Consider the following 16,843-nt stretch of genomic DNA (forward strand, 5'->3'; position numbering starts at 1 on the left):
GGTTAAGTGCCTTGCTCAATGACAGGAGATGGTCAATTACATTTTACATTTAATCATTTAGCAGACGCTCTTATCCAGAGCGACTTACAGTTATTGAGTGCATAAATATTAATTTTTTTTTTCATACTGCCCCCCCGTGGTAATCGAATCCACAACCCTGGCGTTGCAAACGCCATGCTCTATCACCTGAGCTACATCCCTGCCGGCCATTCCCTCCCCTACCCTGGACGACGCTGGGCCAATTGTGCGCCGCCCCATGGGTCTCCCGGTCGCGGCCGGCTACGACAGAGCCTGGATTCGAACCAGGATCTCTAGTGGCACAGATAGCACTGCGGATCAGAGAGCAGCCTTCCAGTGTCGATATCACATTGCGCATATTTTTTATAGAATTTGTCCTTAATTGACTTAAAAAGATTCACTATGCAGAAATCACTCCGGCGTTTCCTGGTTGATAAGATTATAATAGTTCGCCTAATTTCAGTTTGTGACAAAACAAGCAAGTGTAGTGTAGAGAATCATTGTACCATCTAAACCGCTGTATAATATATTTTCTATAATCAAAAATATTTTATTTTCAGCTGTTTGAAGCTGGTGTACAAAACCGAAAGTAAAAGACTCCACAACAAAACTTAAGAATGGGAAGCATAGAAATAGCGCACACAGAATATATCTACCACTTCTTAGACTTGCTTTCAATTAGAATGATAGATCTATATCACACATTTCTATGTGAATTTGGTCATGTAGCCCAAAAAGTAACATATTGCAGCTTTAAATAAAGGTTAAAAAAATGTTTTAAATTATGGTGTTGTCTTTCTGTCTAGTTTCGGAGTGATCCCCACCACACCTCTGCCCATCCACACTCCACTGATGCCCAGCCAGAGTATTGACGTTTCCCTGCCTCTCAACACCATTGGGCCAGTCATGAAGATGGACCCACTGAACAACCTACAGGTAAACTCCTATACAGTGCATTCGGGAAGTATTCAGACCGCTTCCCTTTTTCCACATTTTGTTACGTTACAGCCTTATACTAAAATGGATTCAATAAAAAAAGCCCCAATCTACACACAATACCCCATAACAACAAAGTGAAAACAGGTTTTTGATCATCCTTGAGATGTTTTTACAACTTGATTGGAGTCCACCTGTGGTAAATTCAATTGATTGCACATGATTTGGAAAGGCACACATCTGTCTATATAAGGTCCCACAGTTGACAGTGCATGTCAGAGCCAAAACCAAGCCATGAGGTCGAAGGAATTGTCCTTAGAGCTCCGAGACAGTATTGTGTCGAGGCACAGATCTGGGGAAGGGTACCAAAAAAATTCTGCAGCATTGAAGGTCCCCAAGAACACAGTGGCCTCCTCCATTCTTAAATGGAAGAAGTTTGGAACCATCAAGACTCTTCCTAGAGCTGGACGCCCGCCAAACTGAGCAATTGGGGGAGAAAGGTCACGGAGTTGACCAAGAACACGATGGTCACTCTGACAGAGCTCCAGAGTTCCTCTGTGGAGATGGGAGAACCTTCCAGAAGGACAACCATCTCTGCAGCACTCTACCAATCAGGCCTTTATGGTAGAGTGGCCAAAGGCACATGACAGCCCGGAGTTGGAGTTTGCCAAAAGGCACCTTAAGGACTCTCAGACCATGAGAAACAAGATTATCTGGTCTGATGAAACCAAGATTTAACTCTTTGGCCTGAATGCCAAGCGTCACGTCTGCAGGAAACCTGGCACCAACCCTTCAGTGAAGCATGGTGGTGGCAGCATCATGCTGTGGGCATGTTTTTCAGATGCAGGGACTGGGAGACTAGTCAGGATCGAGGGAAAGATGAACGGAGCAAAGTACAGAGAGATCCTTGATGAAAACCTGCTCCAGAGCGCTCAGGACCTCAGACTGGGGCGAAGGTTCACCTTCCAACAAGACAACGACCCTAAGCACACAGCCAAGACAACGCAGGAGTGGCTTCGGGACAAGTCTCTCTGAATGTCCTTGAGTGGCCCAGCCAGAGCCCGGACTTGAACCTGATCGAACATCTCTGGAGAGACCTGAAAATAGCCGTGCAGCGACGCTCCCCATCCAACCTGACAGAGCTTGAGAGGATCTGCAGAGAAGAATGGGAGAAACTCCACAAATACAGATGTGCCAAGCTTGTAACGTCATACCCAAGAAGACGCAAGGCTGTAATCGCTGCCAAAGGTGCTTCAACAAAGTACTGAGTAAAGGGTCTGAATACTTATGTAAATATGATATTACAGTAATTTTTTTTGCAAACATTTCTAAAAACATGTTTTTGCTTTTTCATTATGAGGTATTGTGTGTAGATTGAGGATTAAAAAAAATTAAAAATCAATTTTAGAATAAGGCTCTAATGTAACAAAATGTGGAAAAAGTCAAGGGGTCTGAATACTTTCTCAATGCAATGCATACATAGGGCTGTGACGGCCATAACATTTTGTCAGCTGGTAACTGTCATGCAAATAACAGTCGGTCTCACGGTAATTTACCGTTAATTAACACACATTTAGCATCTCCGGTCTTCCACGCATAGCCTACAAGCCACTGATGCAGACCTTTGGAATATCTACATTATTTAAAGTCTAATAAATCCATTTAATATAGCCTACACCATCACAATAAATCAATTATTTATTTTAGGCAGGTCTAAAGAAGCGTTATGATATGAAGAAAATGTAGCCTATTTCAGAAGAACAGAATAGCATATTCTGAGTCGTCCTTATGTTAGGCCCTGATCTGGCTATGCTATATGGCTGTTGGCTACACTAGTTAATTTAGCAGACAAGATTTGATTATAATTCCTGTGGCATTATTTTATAGTATGAAGAATACAATTGAACATAGCTGAATAAAATAGAAAGGACATTTCCCCCAAACGATTTCCAAAGGAGTGCGCACATGCGGCTACTCTGTGTTGAGTGGTTAACAAAGTGATAATTTGAAACTGGTCCTATATGCTTAGTTTAGACTTTAGTTGTGATACAAACCTTAAGCTATATGTTTTGATTTCAAATACATTCTAAGGCTGCATGATGCGAAGTCTCATGAAAGGCTCTGCTCTGTTTGTTGCGCAGGCTGCACACACTTTATCAGTCTCTCATTCACAATTTGACAAGCACTTGATAACATTCTTACCCATCAGACTATTCTTAATGTAATCTGTTCTTTACATATAGCCTACTAATATACTGTACCTTCTGGTTACGTAAAGCATTCTAGGCATGAGCAACCTACCTGGTCAAAAGATATCATAATTAGTCAGTCTCACCTGAATGCTTGGCTTCTCATGATAAAAGAGAGAAATAAGAAAGCTTAGGCAAAAGATGATCCAAAATACTTTTTATTGTTGGAAGTTTTTGCTGCAAGGCCTTTTTCAAAAACGTTTCATTACAGAAGATACCACATGGTGTTGAGTATAAGGCATATACAGTGGGGGAAAAAAGTATTTAGTCAGCCACCAATTGTGCAAGTTCTCCCACTTAAAAAGATGAGAGAGGCCTGTAATTTTCATCTTAGGTACACGTCAATTATGACAGACAAATTGAGGAAAAAAAATCCAGAAAATCACATTGTAGGATTTTTAATGAATTTATTTGCAAATTATGATGGAAAATAAGTATTTGGTCACCTACAAACAAGCAAGATTTCTGGCTCTCACAAACCTGTAACTTCTTCTTTAAGAGGCTCCTCTGTCCTCCACTCGTTATCTGTATTAATGGCACCTGTTTGAACTTGTTATCAGTATAAAAGACACCTGTGCACAACCTCAAACAGTCACACTCCAAACTCCACTATGGCCAAGACCAAAGAGCTGTCAAAGGACACCAGAAACAAAATTGTAGACCTGCACCAGGCTGGGAAGACTGAATCTGCAATAGGTAAGCAGCTTGGTTTGAAGAAATCAACTGTGGGAGCAATTATTAGGAAATGGAAGACATACAAGACCACTGATAATCTCCCTCGATCTGGGGCTCCACGCAAGATCTCACCCCGTGGGGTCAAAATGATCACAAGAACGGTGAGCAAAAATCCCAGAACCACACGGGGGGACCTAGTGAATGACCTGCAGAGAGCTGGGACTAAAGTAACAAAGCCTACCATCAGTAACACACTACGTCGCCAGGGACACAAATCCTGCAGTGCCAGACGTGTCCCCCTGCTTAAGCCAGTACATGTCCAGGCCCGTCTGAAGTTTGCTAGAGTGCATTTGGATGATCCAGAAGAGGATTGGGAGAATGTCATATGGTCAGATGAAACCAAAATAGAACTTTTTGGTAAAAACTCAACTCGTCGTGTTTGGAGGACAAAGAATGCTGAGTTGCATCCAAAGAACACCATACCTACTGTGAAGCATGGGGGTGGAAACATCATGCTTTGGGGCTATTTTTTCTGCAAAGGTACCAGGACGACTGATCCGTGTAAAGGAAAGAATGAATGGGGCCATGTATCGTGAGATTTTGAGTGAAAACCTCCTTCCATCAGCAAGGGCATTGAAGATGAAACGTGGCTGGGTCTTTCAGCATGACAATGATCCCAAACACACCACCCGGGCAACGAAGGAGTGGCTTCGTAAGAAGCATTTCAAGGTCCTGTAGTGGCCTAGCCAGTCTCCAGATCTCAACCCCATAGAAAATCTTTGGAGGGAGTTGAAAGTCCGTGTTGCCCAGCGATAGCCCCAAAACATCACTGCTCTAGAGGAGATCTGCATGGAGGAATGGGCCAAAATACCAGCAACAGTGTGTGAAAACATTGTGAAGACTTACATAAAACGTTTGACCTGTGTCATTGCCAACAAAGGGTATATAACAAAGTATTGAGAAACTTTTGTTATTGACCAAATACTTATTTTCCACCATAATTTGCAAATAAATTCATTAAAAATCCTACAATGTGATTTTCTGGATTATTTTTTCTCATTTTGTCTGTCATAGTTGACGTGTACCTATGATGAAAATTACAGGCCTCTCTCATCTTTTTAATTGGGAGAACTTGCACAATTGGTGGCTGACTAAATACTTTTTTCCCCCACTGTAGCTAGGCAGTCCATGATCTTTGGGCTTCCTCTCGCTTTTTAAATGTTCCTGTTGACACAGTAATCAAAGCTAGTCAGGTTTAGTGATGGGCATGAGTAATCGAGGACTTGAGTACTCGAGCAAACGTCAAAGTTCGATCTTTAACCAGAGACCAATTTATTTTCAAATACAGTAAAACTATTTGGTGGAATGTGCTATGTGGCTGCCCGAATGGGCAAGTGAAATTTTGTCTTGAAGACAACGTTAATTTCCTTTGATTCTAGTGTTACATTTGTACATGTGCATTTGCGGGGCACAACAAAAAAGAAACCAAGCCAAGCATCACACCGTTCTTCTCCCTAAATTCCCTTTCCCCTCAGTGTTTCCTTCACTCAATTGCGTTCCAACTGCTCCGTCCACACACGAGTGCTGAGTGCACGCACAAGCTCCCGTTAGGCCTACAGAAATAAATGCCTTTAAAAACGTATCTAACTGATGGGATACACAAGCTACATTCCTTGCCAAATTCTGACAGTTTTATCACAAATTCAAAATGGACTGGTTGATTGAAGTAGAAAAATGTATTACAACGAGCTGCAGTTTTGGAATAATTGCATCCCGTCTATTTTCCACTTAAGCTACACTATATGTGGTCCTCTGTAGCTCAGCTGGTAGAGCACGGCGCTTGTAACGCCAAGGTAGTGGGTTCGAACCCCGGGACCACCCATACACAAAAAAAATTATGCACGCATGACTGTAAGTCGCTTTGGATAAAAGCGTCTGCTAAATGGCATATTATTATTATTATTATTATGTACAAAGGTATGTGGACAAATTAGTGGATTCGGCTATTTCAGCCACACCCGTTGCTGACAGATGTATAAAATCGTGCACACAGCCATGCAATCTCCATAGACAATTGGCAGTAGAATGAGCTCAGTGACTTTCAACGTGGTACCGTCATAGAATGCCACAATTCCAAAAAGTCAGTTTGTCAACTTTTTTCCCTGCTACAGCTGCCCCGGTCAACTGTAAGTACTGTTATTGTGAAGTGGAAACGTCTAGGAGCAACAACTGCTCAGCGGCGAAGTGGTAGGCCACACAAGCTCACAGAACGGGACCGCCGAGTGCTGAAGCGTGTAGCACGTAAAAATCGTCTGTCCTCGGTTGCAACACTCACTACCGAGTTCCAAACTGCCTTTGGAAGCAACGTCACCACAATAACTGTTTGTCGGGAGCTTCGTGAAATGGGTTTCCATGGCCGAGCAGCCGCACACAAGCCTAAGCTCACCATGCGCAATGCCAAGTGTCGGCTGGAATGGTGTAAAGTTCGCCACCATTGGACTCTGGAGCAATGGAAACGCATTCTCTGGAGTGATGAATCACGCTTCACCATCTGGCAGTCTGACGGACGAATCTGGGTTTGGCGGATGCCAGGAGAACGCTACTTGCCCGAATGCATAGTGCCAACTGTAAAGTTTGGTGGAGGAGGAATAATGGTCTGGGGCTGTTTTTCATGGTTCGGGCTAGGCCCCTTAGTTCCAGTGAAGTGAAATCTTAACGCTACATCATACAATGACATTCTAGACAATTCTGTGCTTCCAACTTTATGGCAACAGTTTGGGGAAGGCCCTTTCCTGTTTCAGCATGACAATGCACCCGTGCACAAAGCAAGGTCCATAAAGAAATGGTTTGTCGAGATTGATGTGGAAAAACTTGACTGGCCTGCACAGAGCCCTGACCTGAAACCCATCAAACACCTTTGGGATGAATTGGAACGCTACTGCAAGCCAGGTCTAATCACCCAACATCAGTGCCCGTCCTCACTAATGCTCTTGTGGCTGAATGGAAGCAAGTCCCTGCAGCAATGTTTCAACATCTAGTGGAAAGCCTTCCCAGAAGAGTGGAGGCTGTTATAGCAGCAATGGTTGGACCAACTCCATATTAATGGCCATGATTGTTTAGTATAGTTAACAGAGAGATGAGCTGGAGGATTCAGCCTTCAGCCCACACATGGCCGCCATGCCGAGGGCAGTAAAGCGTGCTAGAGTGATTTGAGGCCAAAGTGTTGGATTTAATGCGCTCCACCACCACAGGACTGCAACCAGCTGGAAAATGGACTCCAGCCTTCAGTGCCCCCGCACAAACTGTTAATAAACTGTACTCACAAACATACATATACTGGAGTCATATTCTATACTTCACATTAATGTATCTTGCAAGATTGTTATTTAAGCTCACAATTGTATGGAAGTGTTGTAACTCTAGGGGTCACAGGAACACATTCCCATAGTGTGACTGTCATAAGACAGGCTGATCTCTCTCTCACCATGTTCACCCCCACAGACCGCCTTTGCCCAACAGGTCAACCAACCTTCATATATCATGAGTAAACCTTTCAGGAATCAGCAGGGAAGGGACTGATGTTTCTGCTCTTACGAGCAGATCTGTTCGGGCTACAGACGAATGGAGAATTGAATCAACTCGGAGAAGAAAGAGACTTGTCTTGCAGGAGGGAGAGAGGAGAGTAGGCATGGCAAAGAGTTGACAGTCTTGGACAGACCTGTTACACTTTGCTTGGTCACCTTCATACCGTGTGCTGCGACACAAAGCTGGCTGCACCAATAGACTGTACCGAAGAGAGAGGGGGAGAGAACTCAACCATTGGTTTAATAAATATATTACAGCGTTCTCTATTTCCTCGACTATTCGGCATTGCAAAATGATAATCTTAATCGAGCAATCATAATCTTTGTTTCTTTTCATTGTGTTTTTTAGCGTAACAATAAATCCTATCTTTATAAAGAAGTGTGGTTTTCTCTTGCTTTGACAAATGCTGGCTCTAATACAATTAAATACCTTACGTATCCTTTAAGATTGTTGATATGTGACTTGAAGAACGGAGGCTAAACTACTAATCAGAGTTTCAAGTTAATTGTTCTCTTTGAATAAAAACGATTTCTGGTGCCCTCAACAACGTTATTAATTTGAAATAGTAGGCTAATTAATTAAGTCACCAATTATCAACAACTATTTGACCACTAAAGTTTCTACAGAACTAAGACACTTCACTGGAATATCTTTCTGTAAATCTGGTCTCAAAAATGGAATACATAGCGCTTTTAAAGCTCTGTAAATTATTTGGTAATATGCATAAGAGCATGTAGGCCTATATAATAATATAATAATATAATATAATGGCAATGTATGACAGCTACTCAGCTATCCTGGAATGCAGCCCATCCGTCAGCAGACTTTATTAGTTTCAGTCAGCTCATTCTCACTGTTCAGTGGCTCAGAGAGCGATGGAGCCGGAAACTATTCAGCCCAAAGAACCCTAGTGGACAGGGCTCTCCAGCTGATACAGCCATTTTGTGTGTGTGTGTCCTCGGTGATGCCGGCCTGGGTCTGGTCTCCTGCTAATGTCTATTCATGAACAGAGTAGGGACAGGACTACCAGCCGATGCCGAAGGGTCACTCTCCATGAGGCCAGCCATGATAATCAAGTTCAGAGAGAGCTCAGAGTGCCCATGAGGGCTGTACTCCATTAGTTGGAGAGTCCAACAGCCCAGACACTTGATCAGCTTCAAGCCCTCACCACCCACACTCACAAATAGAAATGTCTCCAGTCTTACTTCTGTTTAGACATGACACACTGCATGAACATTTCAACTGCACTTTTTCTTATTTAGAGCAATTCTATATTTAAAGTTGTCTGTCTCATCTGTGTCGCATATGCTCAAAAGTGTTTGAGGACTTCCATTCCATATGTCCATATCCAGTCACCTCTAGTGCACATGGCACTACGGCACTGACTGATGTCATATTAACGTTGTCTTTCGTCCACAGGTGGCTGTGAAGAACAACATTGACGTCTTCTACTTCAGCGGGCTTATCCCACTCAACATCTTCTTTGTGGAGGACGGCAAAATGGGTACGTGTGTCTGGAAGCAAGTCACAAACACTCAATATCCAGGTCATTACCATAGCAGTAGACTCATTATCACCAAAGAGTTTGAAGAGTTTTAGACCAACTCGAGGACCCTTGGTCTAAAACAACCTCTTCACAGGAAGTAGCTCCCCGCTCAGTGCTGGTGTCACTCTTCTTTTGTTCCCTGCATCTGCCTCAGAGCGACAGGTGTTCTTGGCCACCTGGAAAGACATCCCCAATGAGAACGAGCTGCAGTACCAGATTAAGGAGTGCCACTTAAACGCAGGTAGGTCTCCTTACATCTATGGATGAAAGCTATATGTACATTTGAACACAAACATATGTTTTATGCAGCATGTGGGAAAAAATAACATATCTCTAACCATGATATGTACTCTAAGGGCTGACACAATTTAAATCGGGGTTTTCCACTGCTCCATGGTATAAAAACACTGATACAGCTCTGGAATTAAAATGTATACTGTGTGCTCAATGTCTATCATCAGAGCTGTTCACGCTGTGCTGTTGAATTTGAACCTTGGTGGCTATTCTCGTCTCGAGTGTGATTCAGTCTTAAAGCGCTTTGTGAGGACATAAGGGTTGATCCACAATGCCGCTAACATTTGTGGATTAAACACACACCACTTAGTCATCTACAGTAACCAGGCACAAACACAAATGATAAAAAGGCCTTTGAGGTTCTGAGTCTCATCAACAATCTATCTGCCTGTATTCCTCTTCTATCTTGTTTATGTCAGAGGAGCTTTGTTAGGTGATATTGAAACTGGAGCTTAGTGTGGTTTTGAACACTTCATTGTGTTGAAGTTAAATGGGATAAGATCTTTGTCCTCTTTTTGAACTGCTGCGAGTACAAGTGAAGGACATCGTCACTTCGTGTTGGTGTTGTTTCCTATCGATTGAGTGCTGGTGATTCAGTGGAAGGAGACGTAATTTGATGAGGAGAGAGCATGCAGAGACGGATTAAATGCATGAAGAGCTCTCTATGCATCCGTCTATCTGTCAAAAGTTCTACTTATTTCAACTTTTGATGCACTTAATAAATTATGGACAAATTACAGATGGTCGTCTGCATCATCCGTCAACATATGATCCCCATAAAAAAAAAACTTTCCCCATTACATGCTTAGTTACATGCTTGTGTGTGCTTGTGTTCAGTGACTTGGTGGTGTTTTTGTCATTCTAATATATATGTTGGTAATATATCAGGCCTATTGTCCTCACAGAGCTCATGTCTGAATCACAATTACCACTATCCTCTCCTTTCACTGATCTAACATGTTGAGCCAACTAGAGGGCAGTTATTGTTTTGGGAAAGTAGTATCTGGAGGGGAGTAGCTTTAGTTATTGTTTAGTCCACATGCAAGGTCTGATTTACCAACATGGACAGGTGACCACAAGTGACCTTTGAAACCATCAAACCACAAAATCATCAAATAATTTCCTAATTTGTGTTCAAGACACTGAAGGCAGTTGATCAAACACTGAGAGCTCAGGGCATTGGTTTAAAATAGCTGCTACAGGTTGACTTGAGAACCAGATGACATGACTAGGGGTTTTAAGTGGTAGTATTCATTGGTGGAATTGGCCTTTTCCTCTAATCCTCTGGCTGTGTTGCAGTAACCACAACATCACCGCCTTAGGTTCCAGGGTTACACACCTGCCTACAATTTATTTGGCAATATCTTTCCACGAACACCTACAGGAACACATGTGCACACACATACAGATTCATACACACATTCTCTCAAACACACAAATGCACACACTCTCATTCTCTCCATATTTCAGCATTTCCATTCCAATAATCCCTCATCCTCCTACATCACTCTGAGGTCACAAAGTATTGACCCTCTCCTGCCCCAGGTTACAAGAACAGCTCTGCTCATGCATGCCCTCACCTTGGCTGTGATAAGCAGCTTTGGAGTGTGGAAATTAATGGAATGATTGGAGGCTCTTTTCATGTTCGTCGTCACTGACACACTGTGAGCTAAATACAGTGTGAGAGGAAGCTGTGTTCTATAAGCTTTTTTTAGAGAAACGCGTTTTCTGGGAAAGGGGTTCTTGGTTTGATGAGTTATTTGTACTTTCATTTCCAAACCTAGTGAATTGTTCTATAGGTAGCTATTGTAAATTCAGACTGAAACTGTGAATCTTTCTCATCTTCAAGATAATGGTAGAGCAGTGGCATTCAAACTTTTTCAGCAGGGACCCCATTTTTTTCCCCCACCCCAAATCTAATGAGACAACTTTAAAGTGTAAATTTGTATATTGTCCCATACAATAATCTGTACTCTGCGTGACATGCAATACTCCATTAGCCTCATTTAAAACAAGGCTCTTTCCACAGCCACTGTAGAACCATGAGTCACTAATGGTATAGCATTATGGTATACTAATGGTATGACTGGTATAGCAAATACGAAACGTTTGTTACCAAGTAGGCAATGTACTAGCTAGCTAATGAGGGTAATCTCGCATCACTTTAAATGCTTGAATTGTGCTTTTGATTTTAGTGTATATCACATTTGCCCAGTAATCAGTGTTTGTCTCTCTTCTTCATTTGAGGACATAGAATGTCATTGTGATAAAGGGGTTGGATGGTTTCAAAGGCTGTTATTAGAATACAACAGGCATCCTTTCTGCCCTTAAAAATACTATTCAACAATTCACTTTTTGCCTTGAAAATGACAAGCCACTGACTGGCCACACAAAAATACGAACACCACTTAAGTTGCCACTCACATTCAAACAAAGTGGGGTAACAAAAAGCAGACATCTTCTATCTATGACTGACAAGTGTTGCTCGAAGGTAAATGGTTAGAGCAGTATGGGGTGGGAGCCTTGCCCACTAGAAGCCTCCCTGCAGACTATAACCTAATAAAGCCAAGTCGTACAGGAAGCTGTTCCACTGCGCTGTAGGGGGGATGAACTTCTCTTTTCCACTGTCACTAGTCCTGCCTCTTTCTTTTTTTGACACTTATTTTTCTCCTTCTCTCCACCCACCACCTGCCTCTCAGGACTGCTTTCAAGGCCCTTCGCCTCACCTCTCTCCTCCCGCTTTCCCTGAAGGAGACTTCACACAAGCTCTTTAATGATAACCCACTCCATGCCCTGTTGCCCCAGACAACAGAGTGACTAGGGACTGAGAGTGGTGGCACTGACCAGTGCTCAGGACAGGACCTACAATGGGACATGTAGGTCCATTGACCTATGGTTTTAAGCCTCTTAGACCTAGTGTCTAGTGCCATCCCCAGATCTAGATGTGAGATCTGGAAGTTGTAGTAGCTACTCCCTGTAGTGACAGTCCACAATAAGGGTGCAGCATATAAGCTAGGTTACATCCTCGACGTTCAATGTATCGCTTGAAAGTTCACAGCACTGTTAGAAGTTACCCTAGCTCTGTTCCCCTTCCTCAAAGTCCGACTTAGATTGTGACAAAAAAATTATCGGACTTAGAAGCACAATGGAGGGACTAAGCTCCTGCAATTGTATTAGCTGAGCTGCTCCCCGCTGCCAGTAGTTAGCCAGGCTCACAGAGAAACCATTAGAGTTGCCTTAAAGATACAGATTGACTGGGACAGCGGAATAGGCAGCTGATGTAGGTCATGGAAATAGAATGATTTATCAGGCAACGTGTGTAGTCTAATATGAGTCAAGAGCAGCTAATAGCCTAGTTGTTGGTTTTTCACATACTGTAGGATATGATAAAGCTATTATTAATATTCAAAATTTTGTCTTACATGAAATCAATTTTCATCTCTATCTTGTTGTATTGAGTCCTTCAATTCTAGTTTTTAGATGAAGCTGCAAACCAATAATTGGAAACTGTTCCTAATCCGTAGACTAGAGAATGAAGCATCCGAAAATTAAGCTACTATTGTACAATACCTCAGTCAATCGATAACTCCCCTCTCAGTTGTGTATGTCTAAATGAGTACTGTAAGTACAAAGAATGAATTTGAACTGCTGAACTGCAATACACCAGAGAATGAACTTATCCAATGTGCACTTAACAGTAGTCAACCTTAGAATACAGGCCTTGGGGCTGAGCTTTGCCTATGTAGCACTGATTTCCACCTAGAGTTCAAAAATTCCCTTATTTTTTTTATTTAATTTTAGCATTTTCAATTGAAGGATTCCCTCTCAGCTTATTCCCTCATGAATCCAGAAATCCTTTAACCAGGATCCCCCACAGCCCCCCCAAAAAAACTATAAACGACTATATTCCTGACTCGTATGTAATGTGGCCTTGCAGACACGGTGTCGGGGAAGCTGCAGAACGACAACATCTACACCATCGCCAAGAGGAACGTGGAGGGCCAGGATATGCTCTACCAGTCCCTCAAGCTCACAAATGGCATCTGGATCCTGGCTGAGCTCCGCATCCAACCTGGCAACCCCAACTACACGGTAAGACACCCGCCTAACCTCAACCCTCCTAATTCAGAACTCACACATATTGTAGAACGTTTTTGTCAGTAAAGGTCTGAAGTGCCAAGCAGAAGTTTTGTCCTCCAGCTGAACATACCCCAAAAGCCCAGACAGCAGCTTCTCTATACTCTCTTTTAATGATGTGCATGCTACATCCAAGAGGGAGTACAGTGGTACCTAGAGATGGTTTATGGAAGTAATGAAAGTTATCGATCTTCTTTGTTTTACACACACCCAGCCGTATCCTGTTCCATCATCATGTGTTTGAAGGAGCCTGTTCATCATCTAGGGCTTATTGGGAATGACCTGTCATCTGGCAGCGTAATGGCAGGCCTCTGCAGCAGATGTGCTGCTTGGTTAACTTTTGCTCCTCTAGATTGGCCATGAACAAGGTCAAAAGCCCCATGTAGCACTGCTAATAGCGCCTAAATGCAGGCTTCATCAGGTCCATCAAGTGAGACGTCCTTAATTGATTCCTTTCTTAGCCATTCAAGGCCAAACAATCTCCTGATGAATGTATTCAGGTGAGGTCAATCCAAAACATTACATTTTATATTGCGATTTGTCTTACTGGAGTCAAGTGCTTTCTTTTCCCTAAGTTATAGTCCTGTACTTTTTCTTCCGAACGGATTATGTAACACATGGTTATGTCACCTCAGCGGCGTCTCTGACAACTCAAAAATCAAATCAAATCAAATGTATTGGTCACATACACATGGTTAGCAGATGTTATTGCGAGTGTAGCGAAATGTTTGTGCTTCTTGTTCCGACAGTGCAGTAATATCTAGCAAGTAATATCTAACAGTTCCACAACAAATATCTAATACACACAAATCTCAGTAAAGGAATGGAATAAGAATATATAAGTATATGGATGAGCAATGTCATTGTCAGAGCGGCATAGGCTAAGATGCAATAGATAGTATAAAATACCGTATATACAGTGGGGAGAACAAGTATTTGATACACTGCCGATTTTGCAGGTTTTCCTACTTACAAAGCATGTAGAGGTCTGTAATTTTTATCATAGGTACACTTCAACTGTGAGAGACAGAATCTAAAACAAAAATCCAGAAAATCACATTGTATGATTTTTAAGTAATTAATTTGCATTTTATTGCATGACATAAGTATTTGATACATCAGAAAAGCAGAACTTAATATTTGGTACAGAAACCTTTGTTTGCAATTACAGAGATCATACGTTTCCTGTAGGTCTTGACCAGGTTTGCACACACTGCAGCAGGGATTTTGGCCCACTCCTCCATACAGACCTTCTCCAGATCCTTCAGGTTTCGGGGCTGTCGCTGGGCAATACGGACTTTCAGCTCCCTCCAAAGATTTTCTATTGGGTTCAGGTCTGGAGACTGGCTAGGCCACTCCAGGACCTTGAGATGCTTCTTACGGAGCCACTCCTTAGTTGCCCTGGCTGTGTGTTTCAGGTCGTTGTCATGCTGGAAGACCCAGCCACGACCCATCTTCAATGCTCTTACTGAGGGAAGGTTGTTGTTGGCCAAGATCTCGTGATACATGGCCCCATCCATCCTCCCCTCAATACGGTGCAGTCGTCCTGTCCCCTTTGCAGAAAAGCATCCCCAAAGAATGATGTTTCCACCTCCATGCTTCATGGTTGGGATGGTGTTCTTGGGGTTGTACTCATCCTTCTTCTTCCTCCAAACACGGCGAGTGGAGTTTAGACCAAAAAGCTCTATTTTTGTCTCATCAGACCATATGACCTTCTCCCATTCCTCCTCTGGATCATCCAGATGGTCATTGGCAAACTTCAGACGGGCCTGGACATGAGCTGGCTTGAGCAGGGGGACCTTGCGTGCGCTGCAGGATTTTAATCCATGACGGCGTAGTGTGTTACTAATGGTTTTCTTTGAGACTGTGGTCCTAGCTCTCTTCAGGTCATTGACCAGGTCCTGCCGTGTAGTTCTGGGCTGATCCCTCACCTTCCTCATGATCATTGATGCCCCACGAGGTGAGATCTTGCATGGAGCCCCAGACCGAGGGTGATTGACCGTCATCTTGAACTTCTTCCATTTTCTAATAATTGCGCCAACAGTTGTTGCCTTCTCACCAAGCTGCTTGCCTATTGTCCTGTAGCCCATCCCAGCCTTGTGCAGGTCTACAATTGTATCCCTGATGTCCTTACACAGCTCTCTGGTCTTGGCCATTGTGGAGAGGTTGGAGTCTGTTTGATTGAGTGTGTGGACAGTTGTCTTTTATACAGGTAATGAGTTCAAACAGGTGCAGTTAATACAGGTAATGAGTGGAGAACAGGAGGGCTTCTTAAAGAAAAACTAACAGGTCTGTGAGGGCCGGAATTCTTACTGGTTGGTAGGTGATCAAATACTTATGTCATGCAATAAAATGCAAATTAATTACTTAAAAATCATACAATGTGATTTTCTGGATTTTTGTTTTAGATTCCGTCTCTCACAGTTGAAGTGTACCTATGATAAACATTACAGACCTCTACATGCTTTGTAAGTAGGAAAACCTGCAAAATCGGCAGTGTATCAAATACTTGTTCTCCCCACTGTACATATGAGATGGGTAATGCAAGATATGTAAACATTATTACGATAGTATAGAATACAGTATATACATCTGCATTGCTTGATGTTTGGGGTTTTAGGCTGGGTTTCTGTATAGCACTTTGTGACATCTGCTGATGTAAAAAGGGCTTTATAAATACAATTTGATTGATTGAGTATATACATATGAGACGAGTAATGCAAGATATGTAAACATTATTAAAGTGGCATTATTAAAGTGACTAGTGTTCCATCTATTAAAGTGGCCAGTGATTTTCAAGTCTGTAAGTAGGCAGCAGCCTCTCTGTGCTAGTGATGGCTGTTTAACAGTCTGATGGCCTTGAGATAGAAGCTGTTTTTCAGTCTCTCGGTCCCAGCTTTGATGCACCTGTACTGACCTCGCCTTCTGGATGATAGCGGGGTGAACAGGCAGTGGCTCGGGTGGTAGTTGTCCTTGATTATCTTTTTGGCCTTCCTGTGACATCGGGTGCTGTAGGTGTCCTGGAGGGCAGGTAGTTTGCCCCCGGTGATGCGTTGTGCAGACCACACCACCCTCTGGAGAGCCCTGCGGTTGTGGGGGCGGTGCAGTTGCCGTACCAGGCGGTGATACAGCCCGACAGGATGCTCTCAATTGTGCATCTGTAAAAGTTTGTGAGGGTTTTAGGTGACAGGCCAAATTTCTTCAGCCTCCTGAGGTTGAAGAGACGCTGTTGCGCCTTCTTCACCACACTGTCTGTGTGGGTGGACCATTTCAGTTTGTCAGTGATATGTACGCCGAGGAACTTAAAACTTTCCACCTTCTCCACTGCTGTCCCGTCGATGTGGATAGGGGGGTGCTCCCTCTGCTGTTTCCTGAAGTCCACGATCATCTCCTTTGTTTTGTT

At 43.0% G+C, this 16,843-nt stretch overlaps 1 protein-coding gene across 2 annotated transcripts in view; it reads left to right on the plus strand.

Moving 5' to 3' along the window:
• The window catches only part of LOC311142058 (AP-2 complex subunit beta), a 69,535-nt gene that overhangs the window by 38,195 nt on the left and 14,497 nt on the right, over positions 1–16,843 (plus strand). For both annotated transcript variants that reach the window (XM_084177612.1, XM_084177611.1), the window contains 4 exons: positions 825–954; positions 8,883–8,967; positions 9,164–9,250; positions 13,241–13,395. In XM_084177612.1, the coding sequence (XP_084033738.1) occupies positions 825–954; positions 8,883–8,967; positions 9,164–9,250; positions 13,241–13,395 (457 nt within the window). The remainder of the gene's footprint in view (positions 1–824; positions 955–8,882; positions 8,968–9,163; positions 9,251–13,240; positions 13,396–16,843) is intronic.

This window comes from Coregonus lavaretus (genome assembly GCF_964263955.1).
Source record: "Coregonus lavaretus genome assembly, chromosome: 15".
NCBI lineage: Eukaryota > Metazoa > Chordata > Actinopteri > Salmoniformes > Salmonidae > Coregonus > Coregonus lavaretus.